We start from the raw sequence: 24,075 nt of genomic DNA on the forward strand, positions 1-24,075 counted from the left end.
GTTCTTTGGACTAACCTACAGAGGTCTTTAACAAATAGATCAATTTAATTTAAAATAATTTTATATATTGCACGATTAATTGTCTGTAAAACAGTCTGCAACACTCATATTATGCACCATATTATAAGAAACAAATCTTTTTAAATTTCCACACATTTTCTGAATTTTGAATTCCTACATTCAGTGATTTGAGGAAGAGTACATTCATAGACAAACACTTTTTGATCTCATTGATTTATGTTGCAAAATGGAATTATAAATATTGTTAATATGGCTGTAAATATAATTTTCAGAATTTCTGAGTATTACACATAACCAATAATTTATTTAGATATCACAATCTTAAATCTTAACAAACTATTTTTGTTTTGCCAGGCTAAAGATGAAATCAGATTTTTCAGTATTTTAAACTTAGCCAAACGTTAAAAGTAAATTTTGAAACATTTACAAGTTAAATTATCAGGGTCGTTATTCGTGAGATTTCATCTTCTCTTTGAGTTGAAGGGAAATCTAAACAACAATGGACACGCGATTGCTCTTCTTGTCAGGAGTGTAGTGTTCTCGGTCCTCGGGCTGACAGTTGAGAGCGCTGTAGTCAATGGGGAAGCAGTCCGGTTTCTTGGTAACACAGCCAAACAGGTACTGGCCTGGACCATTGGGATACCTCCCTAGAAGGAAGTTGGTGAAGACCAAGCGATATACAGAGTATGATATGGGGTGGTCACCATTCTGGAAATGAAAAAAGAGAGAGAATTTACAACTTGAGTTAGGCGTTAGAGTTTCTGTGACAACTGAAAAGTGATATTTCCAAAGAGCTTACTCCTGCTAGAAGACAGGTAGACAGAATTATTAGTTGAAAATGCTTGGGTCTCATACAGAACACTATGAACATATTAAAAGTATTTATTTTTTTATTTTGTGAAGGACATTGAACATATTATATCGTTTGATTTAAACATTTTGATTGAATTATTTTTTTAAATAATAACAATGGATAATTGTTTTGACAAATTTTCTTTTTACACAAGTTTCTGTATAAATACTTTTAACAAATCAGTTATTATGATCAAACTAAATTCAAATTACAAAAATTCCATCTATAACAGAGTCTTGCTAATCCAAACTAATTGGGATTGGATCTGGTTCGGATTACCACAGTTTCCTGATTAGCCGGAAATACAAAAACATTTCATAAAAATATGAAATAATATATTTTACTTAGGTAAATAAATGTTGCAATATTATTTCATATTCTGTACTGCTATCAGGATCATGTTGCAATATTTTTTTATATACTGTACTGCTATCGGGATCATGTTGACACCCTGAATGTCTTATGAAATTACAGAATTATCATTCATTATCTACTGTAGTTTTGTTCTTACTACACGATGACATTAAAACAGAACCAAAGGATAAATGGATCCTTGTCTACGAGTTATTGGTACTGGTATATTATTCAAGACCATTATTTAATTTAAAAGTAAAAGGTTATTTATTAGGTCATAAATTATTTATGATTGTAAGTTTTTGTTGATGACTTACTGAAGTGAGGGAGTTAAAAGCCTCATCAAGTATTTCACCCACTCGCTGTGTGGTGTAGCCCAGTATGGACGAATAGAACGAGCCTAATTCATCCCTGGATATGATTCCACTCCCTGAAAATATATAGTATTTTGTTTAAATCCACCTCTGCATAAAACTTCTTCCAGTTGTTTCTAGTTTCCACATAGCGTCTTGTGTCTTGTGTAACAGAGTTTTTATCTATTATAACAAAACTCATGACTTGCGAGGGTTTTCTGAGGAACCATAAACAATTAAAAACTAATTGACTGATTTAAACTCTTAAAAATGAAAACCTTAAGGGGTTAAAAAAATTTAAAACAAGTATCCAAAATCCATTTATTTTCCTTTCTTGTTTTGGTTTTATCTACTAGAGTAAAAGGTATAGTAAAAGCTTTCTAAAGTAAATAATAGGACGGACAGTACGTATAAGGAATTAAATGTGTTTTTTTTATCTAATATATAAAATTCTCGTGTCACAGTGTTTGTCTGCAAACTCCTCCGGAACGACTTCACCGATCGTTATGAAATTTGGTGTGTAAATTCTGTAGGTATGCGAATCGGACGTAAACTATTTCCCGTTTCGAAATTCTTAAAAGGGCTCCGCCCCAGTGGCTCTGGAGTTTCCCATGTTAACCTTATGAGAAATGGAATTAATGAATCTTAACAGCTGTTTCAATTAAACAAGTTGGTTCTGTTCTATGATGTTCAATAGCATTAAAGTTACAAGGATTACCAACAGGGTGCAGCACTATTATTTCTTTTACATTTATGACAACAGCTAATTTGCAACCAAAAGGTGAGTGAGCGTAGCGAACGAACTTCAACCTGGAGGCGAGTTAGCGTAGCGAACGAGCTAACCTGAAGGCAAGTGAGCGCAGCGAACGAGCTCCAACCTAAAGGTGAGTGAGCGTAGCGAACGAGCTCCAACCCAAAGGTGAGTGAGCGTAGCGAACGAACTTCAACCTGGAGGCGAGTTAGCGTAGCGAACGAGCTCCAACCCAAAGGTGAGTGAGCGTAGCGAACGAACTTCAACCAGGGCGTGATTGAGCGATGCGAACGAGATCATCTTGAAAATTAAACGTAACGGTACTTTCTTTCCATCGGTCTGTCTTAGGGGAAACCTATAACTTAGGCGATACGAAGTTCGCCGGGTCAGCTAGTTTTTACATAATATTTCAAGAAAATTTGGCATTTTAACATAATAATAATAGAGTTTTTGCTTAGATTTAACTTACCACTCTTGTTAATTGCTTGGAAAAGAATTTTAGGAAGGTAATGCAACCAGAGCGGAAAGTCATTAAGGTTGGTAGCCTTGGACACCAACATGCCCCATGTGCTGAGCCACTCTTCTAGACTGACATAGCGTTTCCAGGACTCTGAGACATCATCTCCTTCTACGACACAAGTTGAAGAAGGAAGTTTATATATACACACTTCACAGTTAATAAAACAGTGTAACGTTTGTTAAAACACTCAAACACAAATCCACACAACCAACACAATAAACTTACAACAGCAAATTATAAACTTCACTCTTCTTCTCATGACTTACATTGTAAGTTTTCCTTAACTGATTGGAGGATATCTTTTTAATGTGCACTTAGTTCAAACTCACCTATTTCTGGATCAGTTGGTAAGAAGGTGTCAAGGAATCCCTGCTGTACTTGGACCATGATGAGAAACTGAGGACTGTTCGTTGACCAATCTGCATATCTCCTCAGTTTCTGAATCAAAATATGAGTATAACCATCAGCATAAAAATGATTGTTAAGTAGATACCTCTGACTATGTACAATTTAGTACTCTGTCTCATTGGTTTGGGACATTGGTCGAGTTATTGTTGTGTAGGGGAATGACACATTCTATAACCAATAATGCAGACGCCGAGGACTCAAATACCTGGGGGGTAGGAGTTGATGGATGAACCCTTTTGAGAATTAGGACTTGTGTATAGTTAGGATGCACCCATAATAGAGAATTTTATAGTTTACTCAAACAAAATACAAACATGGATTAATATTTTTGCAAAAAACTTCATAGATATACTCTACAGTACCCAAATAAATATTGAGGGTGTCCTGTTTGTTTTCATAACTCAATAGATAATTCATATTCAGTTTTAAGGCCCGTTGTCCAAGAATACGTCTGTTTCGTCCAACGCTGAGAAATATACGCTGGCGATGGATGGAAAGTGCCTAAGCATTGATTTCAATGGGGAGCTTGAAGCGTCTTGGCGCTTGAGATGGTGCATGTGACGCTTGAGACGCTGAGCGTCTGACGCGGGGCACTGCTCCGGGAGCAGACGGGATGGCTGATGGTCTAGTCAGCGTCTATTGCAGTGTTGTGCTTGTGTTCTCCAGTGCTCTCAAGCTTATATTTACTGTTTAGCGACAATTTTCTTGTTAAATGATTGCCAGTGCATACGAGGCTTTAATTTTAAAGGAAAAACAAACCTAAACTGGGTTTTTAAATATAATTATTTAGGTTCAAGCTAAGCCTTTAAAATTTAGATTTAAAAAATTCAATACTTTACAGTATCTTAGTGTAAAAGCTAACTTTTATTCTCTTGTTATTGGACTTAAGAGTGTGCATGGATGTTTTGGTATATCCTCTTTCCTTAATTCTCTTGGTAAAAACACTATGCCTACACAATCAAAGTCCACTAACTAGGACCAGAACTTCCTCGTCTTCTATATCATCGCTCAAAAGAATCTTCAACACTTTACTCTTCCCACTCATAATGAGAGTACTAAACTAGAGTTTAACACAGTGAATAACCAACTGTTGAACAGAATAGACACGCTCTTGGACAAGGGACGCAACAGACGCACCTTGGACAACGCACCTTATAAACACTGAAACTTGTTTGGTGTCTCTAGGGACGTTCCGATACCGCTTTCGATACGATACTTGGTATCGATATGGTATCAGAAGTGTGGTATCGATACCATCTCAGTATTGGACCAAAAGTATCGGAAAAATAAACTGGACAATGAACACAGAACAAAAGCTTGAAAAAGCAGGTTGCACTTTCATAAGCAGCACAAATGAAAGCCCTAGTAATTTATCAATAACCCAACCTAACATAACCGATAGCATACCTTCATTTGTGCCGCTTATGAAAGTACAGCCAAAAGGAAAATTAATAAATATAAAATAGGCGAATAAAAATTACAAAGGTGTTATTTATTTAAACAAATGTAAACACATTTAAACGCATTTTGACTTATGCTGGCTATTGTGGCTGGCGTTAAGCGGAGTAATCTATTAAGTCAATCTAATAAGGGAAGTTTTTTAAAAATCTCAACCGTACCCTATATTTTATATTGTAATTTTACCGGAAAAAACATGTAGATAATTATTCATGACCATTGAACTTAAAACAAAAATGTATTTCTTAAACAAACTCCTAATTCTGTAGGAACTACTTTTCCGATACCGATGTTCCGATACTCCGTTTTCAGTATCGATACCACTACAGAATCGAACGTTTCGATACCGATACCGATAATACTGGTATCGGACCCAAAGTATCGATACCTACTGGTATCGGTAGTATCGGAACGTCGCTATAGGTGTCTCTAGCAATTCGAATGTATTAATTAAGGCTGTCAGACATGAGCTTGGAAATTCATTATTGAGGTAAGAGAGCCTTGACCCAAATAGTGCAATACCAGTAAGCAATAAAGAGACTATGGATGGTTATCAAATAAAAAAATTATTTACGTACTGATAATTAAAGAGATAACCTACCTCAGAAAAATTGTCAAAGTCTTGTTCAGATATGAGGTCATCTTGGTCACTGTCAAGCAGGTGTGAAAAGAAATGGCTCATCTTTTCTTTTTGTGTGGAGGATAAAAGGTTTAATGTGGAAGGTGCATTCTCATCAAATGACATAAGATTCTCATCTTCACTAGGATATCTTTTAATGTAAGATGCTGGAATTTGAATAAATAATTAATTATTCACTGGGAGAAGAGACCTATGAATAAATATTCAATGTTGAATATACTGGGTATTAAGAATAATTTGAATAAATAAACACACCTTCAAAGTAAAGTTTTTTTTATCTTCTATATAAAAGAGGAAGTTTGAATACATATATATTTGAACGTTATGGACTCCGAAACTGCTTGACAGATTGTAATGAAACTTTCAGGAATTATTAAGCATTATTCAAAAATTGTTTGTGTGAAGTTTGGTGCAGATCCGTCAAAAGGGATCCGCCCCAGTGGTTCTGGAGTTTCCCATGTTAACCTTATGAGTACTTATATTTAAATAGAATTAAAGAATCTTTTAACAGCTGGTTCAACTAAAAAATTTGAGTCTGTGATGTTCAGTGGGATTAAAAAATTAATAGGTTTACCAACAGGGTGCAGCACTATTATTTATTTTCATTTATGACAACAGCTAATTTGCAACCAACAGGTGAGTGAGCGTAGCGAACAAACTTCAACCTGGAGCCGAGTTAGCGTAGCGAACGAGCTAAACCTGAAGGCAAGTGAGCGCAGCGAATGAGCTCTAACCTAAAGGTGAGTAAGCGAAGCAAACGAACTTCAACCAGGGCGTGATTGTGCGATGCTAACGAGCTCATCTTGATAATAAACGAGCATTTGACATAAAACCACATTAGGACTGGACGACGTCTGTCGGGCCAGCTAGTAATTTGATATATTAGGTCACACACAAAATTCATTACATGCCACATCATCCATTTATAAATCCCAAAGTACCCACAAACGAGAAAACTACAAGTCACACCCCCATAAACCTTATACTTAAAATGTTTGTCATGACAAGAAACCTTGCGCAAAACTATCTGTTTTTTCATAAATTACTCACCTTTAGGTTGGAGCTCGTTCACTAAGCTCAATTGCCTTCAGGTTTTGCTCGCTTCGCTCGTTACGCTAACTTGCCTCCAGGTTGAAGTTCGCTCGCTACACTCACTTACCTTTTGATTGCAAATTAGCTGTTGTCATGAATTTAAAAAAATTATAGTGCTGCAACCTGTTTGTAAACCTATTAACTTTTTAATCCCATTGAACATCACAGAATCAAATTGTTTAGTTGAACCAGCTGTTAAGATTCTTTAAATCCATTTAAATATAAGTACTCATAAGGTTAACCGATCTAAGGTTAGTTGTTGGTAATCCTTGTAACTTTAATGCTATTGAACATCATAGAACAGAACCAACTTGTTTAATTGAAACAGCTGTTAAGATTCATTAATTATTCCTTTTAAATATATAACATCATAAGGTTAACATGGGAAAGTCCAGAGCCACTGGGGCGGAGCCCGAAAGCCCGATCAGAATAAAAACTACTTAGTAGTCCTATTTAATGCCTATCGGTGTACCGAATTTCAGCCTCGTGGGTAAATGGGAAGTGGGAGAATTAGTGATGAGTGACTGAGTCAGTCAGTCAGTGAGTCAGTGTGAGGGCTTTGCCTTTTATACAGGGTGTCCCGGAACTCTCTACCAATATTTTAGGGCATTGTTCCTGGGTAAGAAACATATCTAAATATCATATTTAAATTGTCCGGAAGTCCTTAGTTACTCAGATAGTCGCCATTTTGTTTTTTTCACTTATTAATTTTTTTCTGAAAATTGGTTAAACATACGAAGTTGAAACTTTGCAACAACATTTATGACAACTAGACAAAGCTACAAAAAAAATATGACGATTTTTCAAATTCATAAAACAAAATGGCGGCTGTTTAAAATTTTGTTTCTTAAATTACTCGAAAACCGTTGATTTTACAAAAGTTTTACAGGAATAACTTTTTTAAGGCAATTTTATTACAAATCGATCGACACCTTAATCTTTAAGATCGGACGAGTATTAACTGAGATATGGCAGTTTTAGTGATACGTGACCGCCGGATATTAGTTGCAGCGCATGCTGAAAGCGGTCACGTATCACTAAAACTGCCATATCTCAGTTAATACTCGTCCGATCTTAAAGATTAAGGTGTCAATCGATTTGTAATAAAATTGCCTTAAAAAGGTTATTCTTGCAAAACTTTTGTAAAATCAAGGGTTTTCGAGTAATTTAAGAAACAAAATTTTAAACAGCCGCCATTTTGTTTTATGAATTTGAAAAATCGTCATAATTTTTTTGTAGCTTTGTCTAGTTGTTATAAATGTTTGTGCAAAGTTTCAACTTCGTATGTTTAACCAATTTTCAGAAAAAAATTAATAAGTGAAAAAAACAAAATGGCGGCTATCTCAGTAAATAAGGACTTCCGGACAATTTAAATATGATATTTAGATATGTTTCTTACCCAGGAACAATGCCCTAAAATATTGGTAGAGAGTTCCGGGACACCCTGTATATATAGACTAGCTGACCCGGCGAACTTCGTATCGCCTTAGTTATAGGTTTCCCCTAAGACAGACCGATGGAAAGAAAGTACCGTTACGTTTAATTTTCAAGATGATCTCGTTCGCATCGCTCAATCACGTCCTGGTTGAAGTTCGTTCGCTACGCTCACTCACCTTTGGGTTGGAGCTCGTTCGCTGCGCTCACTTGCCTTCAGGTTAGCTCGTTCGCTACGCTAACTCGCCTCCAGGTTGAAGTTCGTTCGCTACGCTCACTCACCTTTGGGTTGGAGCTCGTTCGCTACGCTCACTCACCTTTAGGTTGGAGCTCGTTCGCTGCGCTCACTTGCCTTCAGGTTAGCTCGTTCGCTACGCTAACTCGCCTCCAGGTTGAAGTTCGTTCGCTACGCTCACTCACCTTTTGGTTGGAAATTAGCTGTTGTCATAAATTAAAAAAAATAATAGTGCTGCACCCTGTTGGCAATCCTTGTAGCTTTTATGCTATTGAACATCATAGAACAGAACCAACTTGTTTAATTGAAACAGCTGTTAAGATTCATTAATTCCATTTCTCATAAGGTTAACATGGGAAACTCCAGAGCCACTGGGGCGGAGCCCTTTTAAGAATTTCGAAACGGGAAATAGTTTAGTGAAGTCGATCGGTGAAGTCGTTCCGGAGGAGTTTGCAGACAAACACTGTGACACGAGAATTTTATATATTAGATATATATGTGTGTGTCTGTTAGCGTGATAACTCGAGCAAAAATGTACAAATTTTTATGAAATTTGGTACAAACGTGTAAACATACGTTTATTCAAACAAGTTCGTGAACCAGCACAATCAGACTATGGGAACGGGGGTTTAAGGGTGGTTTTATGGGGTAGAAATTTATTTTTCCCATTTTTGACCATTTCACTCCAAACCATTTAGTAGAGTTTAAAAAAAGAAATAATTTTGTATCTTGAAGCGTTGTTATATGCCCAACAGTTACGGAGATAATAAAAAAAATTGTAAATTTAAAATTCCCATGTTATTGTTATGGAGAATAAATAAACTGTTGTAGTTTGCTCGTTTAGGGATATATTTAAACCAAATTTGGAAATGATGTTTATTTAATACTAAGCTATCAACATTGCTATAATAAAACCCATCTCAATAGGCCTATCTTCCCTGTAGCAGCAAAACTAAGAACTCACTAATGTTAATTAAATAGGAAATAAGTCTGACAATTTTTAGGGAATATTTTAGTAGAAATCCAGCCAGGTGAAAGGAAATTTGCTTAGTCTGCAGGTTTACTGCGGCGAGGGTATTTTTTATTAATACTTATGAAGTCAAACGGGGTGAAGCCCGTGGGTAACAGAGAGTATCTTATCAATCGCACAATTGCATAGCATCACCGTTTAAATATTCAACGTGTTATATCCAATGAAAGCTTTCCTACTGACTAAGATTAGATCATCTCTAATTGAAATCAAACAAAGACTCTTTGAGGGCAAAGATCTTTCCTAAAAAATGTTGGCATTTTATAAGCTTAAGAGTGTTATTTTAATGCTAGTTATGTCATTACGAACTTATCTCAACACAAATCTCAACGAACTTATGATTTTCAACTTGTCACCCTCCTACGTTAGGCGGCAGAGGCAGTGTGATCCCTCCCGCCATTCCCTAGCTACGCCACCGCTACCTTTAGTAGCCTTTGGTAATATTGGACCAAAAGAGCTGATTGACTTATACCATGATTGACTGCATAATTGTACTTACTCTAAATATACATAGGTTAGCAGTATATATCTCCTTCATAAGAAATTCAAATCCCTTATAATCCCATTATAAAGGATTTTATAAACTGGAATTAAAGTTATCTCTTATAAAAACTGTTTTCAAGTCAAAATGCTTCCATATTATGATAACAGTCCTATGTTTGATAAGTACAAATTTAATCTAACAACAAACTAAAATTTACAATTATTTGTTTATGCTAGTGTGGTTTGTGAAAGTAATAAAAACAGTCTCTAGGCCAGAAAGTTGTATTATATGCCTTGTAGGGTTGGTTGACTTGACTTACCCCACACATGAACGCTCCAGTTGTGAGGGTTGTCAGTGTTAGTCTGGGGCTGCAGCTGTGAGGCTCCTGCTGCCATCATCTCTGCGTTGCCCTCGGGGAGAGTCCTCCACCTCTTCAGCAGCTCCTTGGTCCGATCCTTGGTTCTGTCACAAGCTTGACGCCATGTAGAGATGAACTTTTTGGGCACCTTGGGACTGCTCAGAGCTGTTCATTTATAAAATAAACTACAAGTATAAATTTGTTTTAATACTACTGATCTAGATGTGATCATGTGCAAATTGAATCCATAATACAGTATTTTTTTGTCATATTAATTAAATTCCTAACCAACTTAAGCCTATTGCAGACTGACGTGCAAACGTGTTGCTAAGAGTTAATTGCTCCCATAATTCTGCCAGTTTATTAATTAGTGAGTCGGTGGCTCAGTCGGTAGCGTTACGGACTTCGGGCCCAAGGCAGCGATGTCGTGGGTTCGGATCCTGGTCACTGCCGATAACATTTTATCAGTACAGTTCACCTTTGTACTGTACCAGCTCACTCCTTGCTTTGCTGTAAACGATCCACGCACAGGCACTTAGTCTATGTGGACGGGCAAATGCAAGGTTAAAAGAGGTCGCCAACCTTTTTTTTAAAAAAAAGAAAAAAAAGGAAACATGTTGAACAAAACCAAAGTTTAAATGCTCATGCATGCCCTCACCTCTAGCCACTGGTAATATCAACCTTGACTTGCTCATTTTTCTATAAATAATATTAATTGAAAAGTCTTAAAATAAGTGTACTAGAGAATTGACAAGACCATTTTGAAAATATTTTTTGTAAAAATAAAGTTTACACAGCATGTGTGTTTTTTACGTGGCTTTTTGATGTTTCATGTGCTATCTCGACAAAAATATAAAATCCTTTTTTGAAATGTTTTGTATATTTTTAAAATAAATATTTTGAAATGTTTCAGTTCCAAAATTTACCAATTCTTGTACTGGTATCTATACTGGTATATATCTGAAAAATCAATTCTCAAATCTCAGTATTGATATAATAATTTTTTATCATCATCATCATCCCCCGACTCCGACGATCGCGGCCAGATCATAAATATCTCGTGTAGACATAATCATTCTCTTCCACAATCGCAGCAAAATCTTGAAATGTTTCCTGCGTTAACAGAAACATCACCATTATCTCCTGTGATTTCAATACACACATGAAAATCACCCAAGGTAACTGAATCATCATCACCGTCTTCCACGATTGCGGCAAATTCATGAATCAGGTGGCGTCGTCCTGTAATCCAGCTAATAGAAGGTCAAGAATTGTGGATATTTATAGGCATGCAGTGTGGATGCGATGCTCCCTGGTGTGGATTAAAGTCCGCAATAGTGAGTACTACCACTATCCGCAGTACTATCCTGATTATTTTTTAATTACAAGGAAAAAATGTGGTTCGGATTCCACTATAAACCGTAGGTTCCTTAGTTGCCATTGGCTGTATGGGCTAATAATTAAAAGATGTGTCTAAGGAATATGTCCGCCTTAGTCACTAACAAGACTACAAGATCGGGTCACTCATCCTTCACTCGTATTTGGGTTAAAATATGCAGATAGTGGCGTCCCCATCTTAAATAATTGATAATGATTATAATCCGCTTTCGTGTAGACATTAGAACCAGCTTCCGAGATCGTGGCATGATTCTGATCATCCTCCTCTGATCATACCTCGGTTGTGTGCTTATCATCATCGTATCCTGCGGTCACGGAAAAATCCTGAATATTCCCTGTGGTAACGGAAACAAAAATATTGTCTCCCGTGATAGTGGCAAAAATCCTAAATTATCGTTATTGTTCACGGAAACATCATCGCCGTACGCCGTCTTCCAAAATGAACTTTTCTGCGGTCGTAAGTATAGTCATCATTGTCGTCTCCCGTGATTACAAACAAATTCTGAATATCTTCCATGATCATGTAGACAGCATCATCGTCTTCAACGATCGCAAAAAAATCACGAACATCTCCCGCGGCTGTGTATACATCCGCGTGGTCTCAGAAATGTTATCGTTGTCATCCGTGATTGCGGCAAAAGCATGCATTTTTCAATCGCATGATCTTTGCAGATTCAATCGATACCAATACCATAATGTCCAAAAATCGGTGGTACGAGGATCGACACATCCCTAGTATTTTAATATTAGCCACGTAATACATGTATTATTTTTTTGTCATCTCACCTTGTCCATGCTCAACCTCAGTCTCTTGTGAAGGCACGCTACTCCGTTTGGAGTCAGGTGCTCCACTGAATTTCCTTTCCGGCACTCTGCTGTCACTTACTGATTCTCGGATGAAGCTGACCTTCCGGATGAAACTTGTGTCTCTCTCCTTTTCTTTCCTCTCACCTGTACAAATATTGTCGCAGTTCGCTTCATTTTCTTTGTTGCAACTGAGTTGTTCCATTAATAATGCCTGTAACCAAAATTTAACAAAGTTGAATTTTACAAAAAAAGTGTGCTAATGTTAAAGTACAATACAGGGTGTCTTGCAACCATATTAACAAACTTTGTCACGTTATTCAGCATGTCAAAAGAAACAAAAAATTTAATATAACATGTGCCGATTTTGAATTCACTTATTGTTGTTTAAACGCCACTGTTGTTAAACGCTCAACATTGTTCAATCATGACAAACCCGGAGGGATTCACAGACAAACATATGAATGTGGAGAAGCGTGGAGTGGAACGATCACTTGGAGCATAGACATCATGTAGTCGTGTCGCCGGTATTCAGACCATGATTTCAATATCTTATTCGTAGCTTGGAAAATTGCTTTCGGGTGAAATTTGTATGTGCGTCGAAACGAAAGCATATGTCAATAATTCTCTGGATTGCTAATTGTTTGAAGTGTGGTAGTAATTAGTCAAATTGATTTGAAACTACAGGTCTGATGTTGCGTTCCTGAGGGAAAATTTGACATGCGTCGAACTGGTCGCAAATGTCTATCTCTCATTGAATAGTAAATTATCAAGTCGGATTTTCAATTGATTTAAAATCACAGCAGCTCGAAAAATTAAGAATCGATTTAAGTCCAATATCGTAACAAACGGTAGTCGAGAAATTTCGCTCGGTTGACACCGCTCCAAGTCAAGTTTTAAATGTTCTCCGTGAGTGAATCTTTCATGAGTGTGTAAGTTTATATGGTCACCCTGCCCCTCTCTGGGTACGCCCATGTAAACTGTAAAGTCTGTAAATTTTTTTTAAGTTTTAAAATTTCGAAAAATTAAAAATTTCGAGTTTTAGTTTTGAGTGGATATATCTATTTTGGGCCCCCCTGAAGAAAAAAAGTTGTTTTCGAAGTGATGTCTGTGTGTGTGTGTATGTATACAGAGCTACATACCACAACTTTAGTCCGATTTTGATGAAATTTGGTATGTAGGTACTATTCCATGGTATCTACAGGCGTTTTTTTTTCACTCTTTTAATGGGATTTCCCCATAAAAACCCATAAAATAAGGGGAAAAAAATAGATTTTCTAAAAAATGGCCCGAACGTGTTTATAAAAATTTAGTAGCCTATGTTATAGTCCTGTCCAAAACTGTACAAATGTCATTTCCGTCAAAATTACGGTTCAAAAGTTTTTGTAACTTATGTTATTTTCTTGGTCTGGCTGTATGTGATGTTTATAAAAACATTCATAACTCTTTAAATGCGTGAGCTACAGCGTTGAAATTCTGTAAAAAATTTTATCTTATTCACCACTTCTTTTGTGCAAAATATGAATAAAATTTCTTGAACCATTATGAAATGGTGGCTTTTAAAGATATTTGATGCCAAATTCCACAAAAACCGTTAACTTTACAAAATATTAGCAGGATATGTAAACTTTAGTAACTCTTATGCAGATTACATCGAAATCTTATAAGCTTAGTTTGGACAGAGAATAGCTGAGAAATTATTTTTTGTCTTGCCGTGCCTACATTATTTTCACATTAAACTAACCTTAAATTGATAAAACTACTGTTTAACATTGTTTAAATAGATAAAAAAGATCAATTGTGCTTTGTCCAAACTAAGATTATTATCGTTGTAATCTGTATAACATTTACTACATTTTACATTTCCTGCAAATATTTTTTTTTTAATTAACGGTTTTTGTGGAATCGGGCATCAAAAATATTTTTATAAGCCGCCCTTTTTTTAATGGTTCAAAGAGTTTTTATTCATATTTTGCACAAAGTCAATAAGACAAAAAAATTAACAGAATTTCAACGCTGTAGCTCAAAAAGTTCATGAGCTGTGGATGTGTTTGTAAAAATCACGCGGATAGATAGACCGAAAACGGAATGAGATAGGACAGTGATGTTGTATTAATTGTTTTTTTCCTACAGTCACCCGACAAAGTTAGCTTCCTTGTACTGTTTATAGTACAGAAAGCTGCTAATTGCTGCATATTTTTATACTTTGTTGTACGGTTTATACTTTGTCGCACGGTTTATAGTTTGGCGCACATCAGGATTCCAACGAAACAACACAAAACAGCGTGGTTCTATTATGCACGTAATCCGTGTACGCTTGGAAATAGGTTGGCAACACTTAAAGATAATAATACTATGAGCAGCTGATTGACTATAACTACGATTTAACCTGCCATTTCGTGTTTATAGTTTCTGTATTTCTGAACTTTCAGGACTTTTCTTTTAAACGTTTTTTAAACATTCCTACGATCTTAAATGAACAAGAAAATACCTTTTCCTACAGGTACCTAACAATGTACATGTTCTCTCACCGATTTGAGAGAGCAAAGTGGCCAATTCGCTCATCAGTGAGACAATGTTAACATTGTCTCACTCTAATTACCTTGTCTCACTCCAGATTTGCAACGTGAAGGCACGAAATAGTGAGCGCGCAACATGCAGACAAGGTCGTATGCGCGCGAAATACGTTGGCAGCACTGGCTGTAAATCAGCTGGTCAGCTGTTTTATTGTTGTTGATTATTAAATGTCATATTAAAAGTTCACTTGAAATATGTCACGTTTCTTTACTAATTTATTTGTTTTATTGTAACTGTAGGAAAAATATAATGTGCAACTCGAGTGCAAAGTGCAATTGACTCACTCGAGAGAAATCCTACTCACGAGCCATAGGCGAGTGAGGAATGGTTTCTCGAGCGAGTCAATTGCTCACTTTGCTCACTAGTTGCACAAATAACTATTTCAGCATTTTTTTTAGGCGCGGAAACCACTTCAAATTACAAAAACATACGGAACTATATTCTCAAGTCGCCGAGCACATTTCTTGCCGAGGAAAAATAGTGGAGTGATACGGACCAGGTACTACTTTCTCTAGGGCACCTATTTGTGTTGCCAGCTGAACCTAAAAACGTGTTGTATAGTGTTTGAAAGACTAATTATTTATATGCTTTATAGTGACTGTAGGAAAAATATAATGTGTAACATGAGTGCAAAAGGCCTTTGCTGCACTCGTGATCATTCCGCACGAGCCGCTCTCGTGTGCAGCAAAGTGCCACTTTGCCCACTAGTTACACAAATAACTATTTTTTCTTTTGGCATGCTGAATAACGTGACAAAGTGTGTTCATATCGTTGCAAAACGCCCATTTATTTAAGGTTCAGTGTGTGATATCAACCCAAGATATCAATTACAGCATTCTTTTACAAGTTATACGGTTGATTTCAATGCTTAGGTACTACAATAATAATAGTCAATGCTGCAATCTAGTTAACTCCTGGATTGAAATAAAAATACAAATAGTTATTTGTGTAACTAGTGGGCAAAGTGGCACTTTTGCTGCACACGAGAGCAATGTTTACGCATGAAAGCCGCAGGCGAGTGCGGAATGATCTCGAGTGCAGCAAAGGCCTTTTGCACTCGTGTTACACATTATATTTTTCCTACAGTCACTATAAAGCATATAAATAATTAGTCTTTGAAACGCTATACAACACGTTTTTAGGTTCAGCTGGCAACAAAAATAGGTGCCCTAGAGAAAGTAGTACCCGGTCCGTATCACTCCGCCGTTTTTCCTCGGCAAGAAATGTGCTCCGCGTTTTGAGAATATAGTTCCATATGTTTTTGTAATTTGAAGTGGTTTCCGCGCCTAAAAAAATGCTTTAAAGATATTTTCTTGTTTATTAAGATCGTAGGAATGTTTAAAAAAACGTTTAAAAGAAAAGTCCAGAAAGTTTAGAAATACCGAAACTATAAACACAAAATGACAGGTTAAATCGTAGTTATAATAGTCAATAAGCTGCTCATAGTATTATTATCTTTAAGTGCTGCCAACGCTGCCAACCTATTCCCAAGCGTACACGGATTACTGCATAATAGAACCACGCTGTTTAGATGCCCTAGAGAAAGTAGTACCCGGTCCGTATCACTCCGCTGTTTTTCCTCGGCAAGAAATGTGCTCCGCGTTTTGAGAATATAGTTCCATATGTTTTTGTAATTTGAAGTGGTTTCCGCGCCTAAAAAATGCTTTGAAGGTATTTTCTTGTTTATTAAGATCGTAGGAATGTATGAAAAACGTTTAAAAGAAAAGTCCAGAAAGTTTAGAAATACCGAAACTATAAACACGAAATGACAGGTTAAATCGTAGTTATAATAGTCAATCAGCTGCTCATAGTATTATTATCTTTAAGTGCTGCCAACCTATTCCCAAGCGTACACGGATTACTGCATAATAGAACCACGCTGTTTTGTGTTGTTTCGTTGGAATGCTGATGTGCGGCAAAGTATAAACCGTACGGCAAAGTATAAATATGCAGCAATTAGCAGCTTTCTGTACTATAAACAGTACAAGGAAGCCAACTTTGTCGGGTGACTGTAGGAAAAAGTTTTTGTTTTACCTAAACGGACGAATAATTTGTAGTAATTCTGTTCATAGTAAACACATGATACACACAAGAGCATTCGTTTTCAGTTTCGATAACTGGAGTGGAGCATAGCCGTCTCTAATAATACTAGAGTAAGAGTAAGTAATAAGAGCAAGAGTAAGTAATAAGAGTAAGAGTAAGTAATATTAGAGTAGTAATAGTATACTAGAGATGAGTGGAGTGATTGATTACATTATCTTTGAGTGGACTCTTTTAAGTCATCGGAAATTATGACTGTTATTCGTTTAGAAAAAACACCTGTAATACTTTGCAATTGCTCAAATTCAAGCAACAGGTGCACTAGTTTTTTTTTAAATATTTGTTAATTCCCATTTGTTCTAATAGTTTATTGAACATTAGTACTTCGCGACGGAGTGATTAACAGTTATACGCCCACCATTGATTATATGGAAACTTAATCGAGAGAGAATGGAAGGTAAGTTTAAAAGAAGTTTAATATATATTGTTTTTCAACTAGGTTGTTTTTTATACCAATGATACGCTAAAACCCCTAACGTTTTAAAATATCTAGATATTGCGTATGTTGAATGTGGTGACATCAACAGGCTTACTTTCTTTTCATTGTTCGTGCGATTTCTAAGTAGCTTATTTTAATCGTTTTGTCAATAACGAGAGTGACTCTTCGATCGAACCCACTACAAACCCCTCGCCTACAATCAGTGCCACTTACTGTCATTCCCACTGTCAGTATCGTTTAATATATCCTACAGTCACATTGATTCAATGCATACAACAAATACCAATTAATTAGTATATTTTGTGTTGTGGTAACACTGAAATGACGAATCAATTGGGTTCATACATGTTTACGTACTTTAAAACATCTTGATTAGCATTGTACGTACAGGTTGTTAAATTTACGAAGAGTAAAAACAAAAATACTTCTAATAACCCTTGAAATATATATTTACACTTAGCCTATGCTGTCGAATATTTTTCATTCACTGTATTTCATTACTGTTGACAATTTTATTGGATAAGTTTTTATTTATTAGGTTAAGAATTAATTGTTGACGCTTGTGCTTTTGTGCAGACATTTCGGTGCAGAATGAAGTTTATTTGGTTTTACTGTAGTGTTCACTCACAACATAACAGCCCTGGCCATGTAGTTGCTGTCTTGTAATGTATACTGGTAGGTTAGCCTAACTGCTGTGCACGAGACTACCCTGGCCCACTAAGCCATTGATTTTGTTACTTTGCGTGATCAGACTACTTTGCATGCGAGTTTGTGAACGTGATTGTTTATGAAAAAGCTTTTAATTTACAGTCTCGTCCGCAAAGTACTACATGATATGATATTGTGTGCAGTAAAACTAAAATTGTTTATGTTCAATCATCGTAAGTGCCAATCCGTAACTTTCTTCTAAAAAGGAAATGGCAACAATAACAACGGTAGTATTTAAATGACGACTGTTTGCACCACGTTGTTGATTATTGTGTCTATCTATGACAGAGGCATTTTAACGTGTTTTTTTTTGTAAGGGACGGTCCAAATCCTGGCCTTGTTACTATCTAACGTCGACCTGAAAAGTCGAAAAGTAGAAATATTTATTATTGGATAGCACAATGACAAGTTGCGTCCGGGTCTGGTAACTACCTCTCTGGAATCGAACCAGCGACCTTCAGTTTTATTTACGATAACCACTCGGCTATCCAGACAAGTTAGTTAGGCTATTGTTGTGTACTATTATACTAATATTACCACACATAGACCAATTAATGTTTAAAATTCATTTTAGATAAACCGACCACGTAGTTTGCATGTTTATCTATTATGAAACAAAAATAAAACGGGAATTGTAGGTAGTTATAAATACAATTTAATTTGAATTTCGAATATAAGAAAATACCAAGTCCTGGGGTTGTACACTTTACCGGCGCTGCTAGTGTACAAAGCTGTACAATTTTGTAACTAGTGTACGTTTAGGTACAGTAGATAGGTACAGATATTCTTAACCTACTATATTTTGTAAGTAAAACACAATGATCACTAATCCTATACATTGTACAAATTACAGAGGAGAACATACTGTAGGGACTTGTATCACATAAGTACTGTAAAACATTGCATGTGTAGTATTTTAAAGTACCTTATATTCATATTGAGTAACATGTAATTTTGTTATAGGTACACGTTGTAAATAAACTTAAAACAAGTTAAATAAGTTAAACAAGTTGTAAATAAAACTGTTCACTCGTAGCTCAACTGAGTTGGTTTGTCCATCCAAGAATTTGTTTTCATGATCGTTCATAGTTTTATTAAAACAATCCTAGTTAGCACAACATATTTTCATCACTTTGTCGCGATCGTTCATATACAGTGTACTGAGGAAATTTGATTGTCGCGATCGTTCATATACAGTGTACTGAGGAAATTTGATCAGTGATATACGTCATTAGTTAAGGATACAGATCAGGCCCAGGATGTTACGTGGTCGTGTCAGTGATATCAGATGATTCACCACACTCGAGTTTGCGTGATAACATTTATTTCTGTTAAAGTAAAAAAAATTGTAGTTTTTTAAATTTTCAGTAGGTCTGTCAAAATGCAGTTAACATACATACCTAGTACTAGTAGCATAGAATACATTATTTCATTACATTTATGTTATAGTATTTTAATTATACGCTAGTAGTGCAGATCGCTCAAGTGTTTCGGTATATACAGCCTAAATGCCTAACAAGTTTTAAGTATAAAAACATTTATGATGGAAAAACTGAAAACTGTGACCTTGTGTGACAAAGTGAATCGTTATGCTATTTAACATTGTAAAATAAAGAGCCAAATACTTGTAAATACGAATATATGTGTTAGATAGCTGTGCGTGATGAAATAATACATGTTTTTGGATAGCTAGCATTTTTGTGTGCCATATTATATTCGGAATATACCTCAGCAATGAGATTATACGTTTATTATAATTTAAAATCACTTATTTTTTGTAGTAATAAATCAGTAAGGCTTGAATCCTTAGTTCGTCAAATGGGGAGATTTCAAATCGCAAACGTTATAAAGACACGGGAGTTTAATGATCTAACGCATATCACAAACCCAAGTTCAACGTTTTTAACAATCTTACCTGTTTAGGTGTTATGTAGGCGGCCCAAGTCTTGGTCTGCAGTTATAAGACAAGGTTTGACTTTACAACGTTAAGCTACGGTACCAAGAGACAGTCCTGAGTATGCAGAGTGATTGTTGTACGACGGTTGCCGTGGTGACGACTGTACACTGTACATGCGTCGTGAGTCTCTGTCAATTTAATACACCGATACTGTATCACATAACTGGCAGGGCCGGATTTAGCATTTTTGCGCCCCTAGGCCCAAAACAATTTTCCGCCCCCTAGTCTGGTCACAGTTACTTTCCTTCAAAACTTTAATACGCTACATGAAACTTAGTCGGTTGTACTCCTCCACCATTTCTTAACCGATTTTATCCATTTACGTCTCATTGGAAAGAGCGTGTCGCGTAGATTTGCAAACTGGTCTTACATATTTGAAAAAGTCCCTTGGGCTCTGCCCCAGTGGATTTGAAAGTTTCCATGTTATCCTTATGAAGAACATAATTGTTTACATTTTGATCGGCTGTATAATTTAATTGCTGTTATTTATTTTTCTATTCAATGAAACGCATTGAGTACATTTATTTACTATTTGAGTTTATGTAAACATAACCTTCAAGACGGATCGTGTTAGTACGGTTGTATCTTAAATTTTTGTATTTATCGTTGTTTTGTTTTGTGTACTATGACGGATCGTGTTAGCATGATTGTAACTTAAATTTGTGGATTTATCGTTGTTTTGTGTAGCTATAATTTGTTTATTTTCTGTTTTTTTTTTCTTTTAAATGCCTCCGACGCGACGAAAACGAAACATAGACAGGAGGCGTAATCGTGATAACGACCGCAGCTACAGAACAGTGGCGCATAAATGATAGTCAAACTAGTATGTTTTCTGTGGTCAAAGGTGATAAGGCTTAACTCATCACAGTCAGCACCTGACCCTGGCCAACCTCAACTATTAGGTTACAAATGCGTCCTAACACTACCCCAAAACGACTTTTCGTTCTCAATTGGTCCTTTAATGACCTGTGTTGCCTGTACAGCGAGGCATTTTGAGAAAGAGAAAACCGGCCGGATTAGGTTTATCAATAACGAAGATAAACATGGACAATCTTATATGGCTATAAGTCAGGAAATGTTTGTAGAAAACATTAAAGGAAAAACCTAGTCATAAACTAGACATTGACAAATTTTGAATTAACAATGTCATAAGAAGTCGACTTGAGTGAGTTATATTTAATCTATGGTTGTACTGCATCTAGGCTTTGACTATTCAATGATCTAGGTTATATTTCCAAAGCAAAACAGAGCAATATTCCGGCCAACCATACCGATCCTTAGGTCTGAGGAGAAAATTACAGCATTAATGGTGCTTTGGAGGGTATTGAATTTTTCTAAAATATAATGCTAACTGAAATTATTTTTTTTTCTTAAATTTTAAAGGTAAATTCATCGTTGTTTTGATATTCAACACAACGTATTGAACGTTAAACAAAAGTTATTAACAAATAAAAATATATATTATTTGTTAATAACTTTTGTTTTGTGAAGTGAGGGTGGTAACAATGTCTACCACGCATGCGCCCCTAATCACTCTGATCAGATAGTACCGAGCCCGAGCCAGCATAGTGGCAATGCAGTGGCAATACGATGCGTACCGCTAGGGAGCTTGTCAACGGCAACATCCCTACAGCCTACTCCCGTATAACCGGTGTTCGCTACCAATTTTGTAACGAAATTGATGCGTAGTTCTGAAAAATAGTTTAAGTTTCCTAACAATTATTTCCTCTTACGAACCTCAGAATCACAACGCTTAAACAGGCCGTTTTTTTTATCAACTAAGACTATTTATTTTCATTTTTAGATATAAAAAAATCCTCTCGGTTGTGCGCCCTCTGGGACCTTGCGCCCATAGGCCCGGGCCTACCGGGCCTATTGGGAAATCCGGCCCTGATAACTGGACATAGTGGTTTGCAAAATTTATTTGTGTGAACCTCATAGGCCTACTGATAAATCATTAAAATATATTAATTTGTCACGATGGCACCCTTACGGGTCGCCGGAATTTTATCCACCAGGAATTTTACCCCCTAGGCAAAGCCAAAAGTTTGTTCGCGGCCGGAATTTTACCCCCGCAGATTTGGAAGTCTGATGAAAATAGGGATCATCTTCAAATGGTCCAAAGTCGTTTGGTCCACAGTTTATATTGCCGTTCGTTTGGTCCAAAATCGTTTTATCCAATTTCATTTGGTCCAAAGTCGTTTGGTCCACAGTTTATATTGCCGTTCGTTTGGTCCAAAATCGTTTGGTCCAACAGTTAAAAACTCGTTCGTTTGGTCCAAAATCCTTTGGTCCAACAGTTAAAAACACGTTCGTTTGGTCCAAAATCGTTTGGTCCAACAGTTGTAAAACAGTTCGTTTGGTCCAAAATCGTTTGGTCCAACACATTAATACGAGTTCGTTTGGTCCAAAGTATAAACTATTGCGTCCCTCACATTGAAGGCGTTCAAATATCCGCCGTCGTATACAATAATAATATTAATACAATTTTTGCTTTAAACATGTTGACTTTCTATGTTTTTAACGTTAAAGACGCCATGTTTTGTTGTATTCAAACCACTAAAGCGTACATAAACAAACTTAAAGCTCAATAGTGTATCATACGGTTGGGAATCTTATAAATTAACAGTTTTTATCACATTTGGCGACCTTCTAATATACAGAGTGTTCAGTGGACCAACGTGTTTTAAATGTTTATCATACACCTTAATTTGTATTGTTGTACCGGTACCTATTTACAATGGAGTGTTTACTATTGATCATGGTTGTCTATTAATCAAAAGGTTAAAATAGAACATGAAAATTACATTAATTAGCCTACTCATATTTTCTGGACGTCCACAATTTCCTGGTAAAAATGTTGTCTTACAGAATTATATATAAGGATCTTATTTTCTTATTTTAAAATTGATGTTCTTCTGTATAATGTCATGTTTAGCAATATAACGTTCCATTACGAACAGTTATATAATCTTAATATTACAGTAACTCTTTCAATCATTTCTTATTGCATTATGTTATATCTATTGTACTGGTTGGTGTCTGCCTTTTTGACTACTTTTGCCGATATTTTGTCTTATTATTCAAGACTGACAGATCATCACGAGATAATTGTTATACATGTGTATTTAATCATTGGACAATTTCCCATTATGTAATACGATACAGAATAATAAATGTGCAGAAGGCTTTTACAGTCTATGAAAATGAATGTTAAATAGGCTACTTTTATTTATCATAGACATATCATTAAGGTACATCAATTATAGGTCTACTCTTTGTGATATGCATAATTGTCTGAGACAAACATTCAGGCACGTTGCCCATATTTTTTTTTAAATAATAGTGGTTTTCAGTTACTGGATTAAATTTTTAATAATTTTATGAATAAATGCATGATAAGTTATAGAAAGTTATTAATCCTAAATTTCAGTTTATTACAGACTTTTAAAGAGTTTACTTTGATGTATTAATTCAGCTTAGTGAAAGAATACACAATAGAGCCAATGAATGTTATTCAACTAAAGAAGTGTTGTACATGTTTACTGGCGCTACTCAGCAACAAAAATCATTGATCTCTCTAAGTTACTTACCCAGATGGTGACATAAAACAGGCCCAAACTCCATACTATAAACAGTTTCTCAGGCCAGAGTCAATTTAAAGCGCTTGAATTGTGGCATTTATTAATTCGGCTTATATTTCTCGTAACCAACGGATTGTTCATCTGCAGAAGAAGTTCAGTGTGCTCTTATCGTGTCTAATGACATCCAAACACAGAAACCTTAAATTACAGTAGTACCTATATCTTGACAGATGTTTTGCAGTAGCATGTTACCTTTTGTACGATATTACGGACCGTGGCCCACTTGATTGGCCTTAAGTGGGAATTTTTTTAATAACACTACACCTTAACTGTAAAACAAATTTCACAAAGAGTGATCACCATTTTTTTACCATTTACTGTCATGACAGAAAGGTCATCCTCTTAAAGAAGAATTGAACGTATCAATGATTAGCATTACACATAGTATAAATAAGTCAACCCTGAATATGTCTTTACATTTTTTTCAAATGCTGAATTTGTGACACAAAAGCTGAAT

At 35.9% G+C, this 24,075-nt stretch overlaps 2 protein-coding genes across 2 annotated transcripts in view; one reads left to right on the top strand and one right to left on the bottom strand.

The window, feature by feature from the left end:
- Positions 1-82: 82 nt before the first annotated feature.
- LOC128985871 (uncharacterized) lies at positions 83-17,961 on the bottom strand. Its single transcript, XM_054405825.1, has 8 exons — positions 17,938-17,961; positions 12,176-12,407; positions 9,953-10,156; positions 5,320-5,504; positions 3,182-3,290; positions 2,802-2,960; positions 1,546-1,658; positions 83-729 (listed from the first exon to the last, which is right to left on the bottom strand). The coding sequence occupies exons 2-8, from the start codon at positions 12,396-12,398 to the stop codon at positions 511-513; spliced, it is 1,212 nt and encodes a 403-aa protein (XP_054261800.1). The 5' UTR covers positions 12,399-12,407; positions 17,938-17,961; the 3' UTR covers positions 83-510.
- The window catches only part of LOC128985870 (radial spoke head protein 4 homolog A), a 68,868-nt gene continuing 61,968 nt past the window's right edge, over positions 17,176-24,075 (top strand). Inside the window, exon 1 of the mRNA XM_054405824.1 lies at positions 17,176-17,267. The gene's annotated coding sequence lies outside the window, so the exon portion shown is untranslated. The remainder of the gene's footprint in view (positions 17,268-24,075) is intronic.

The sequence above is a fragment of the Macrosteles quadrilineatus genome, unplaced genomic scaffold, assembly GCF_028750875.1.
Source record: "Macrosteles quadrilineatus isolate MER2022 unplaced genomic scaffold, UCM_ALF_1.0 Scaffold_2__2_contigs__length_208266976, whole genome shotgun sequence".
Lineage (NCBI taxonomy): Eukaryota > Metazoa > Arthropoda > Insecta > Hemiptera > Cicadellidae > Macrosteles > Macrosteles quadrilineatus.

Coding starts and splice junctions, on each gene's coding strand:
- LOC128985871 (XM_054405825.1), bottom strand. CDS start 12,398: ATGGAACAACTCAGTTGCAACAAAGAAAATGAAGCGAACTGCGACAAT. Junction 5,505..9,952: donor CTGGAGCGTTCATGTGTGGG/GTAAGTCAAGTC, acceptor TTCAAATTCCAG/CATCTTACATTAAAAGATAT. Junction 1,659..2,801: donor CCAAGCAATTAACAAGAGTG/GTAAGTTAAATC, acceptor ATATATTTTCAG/GGAGTGGAATCATATCCAGG.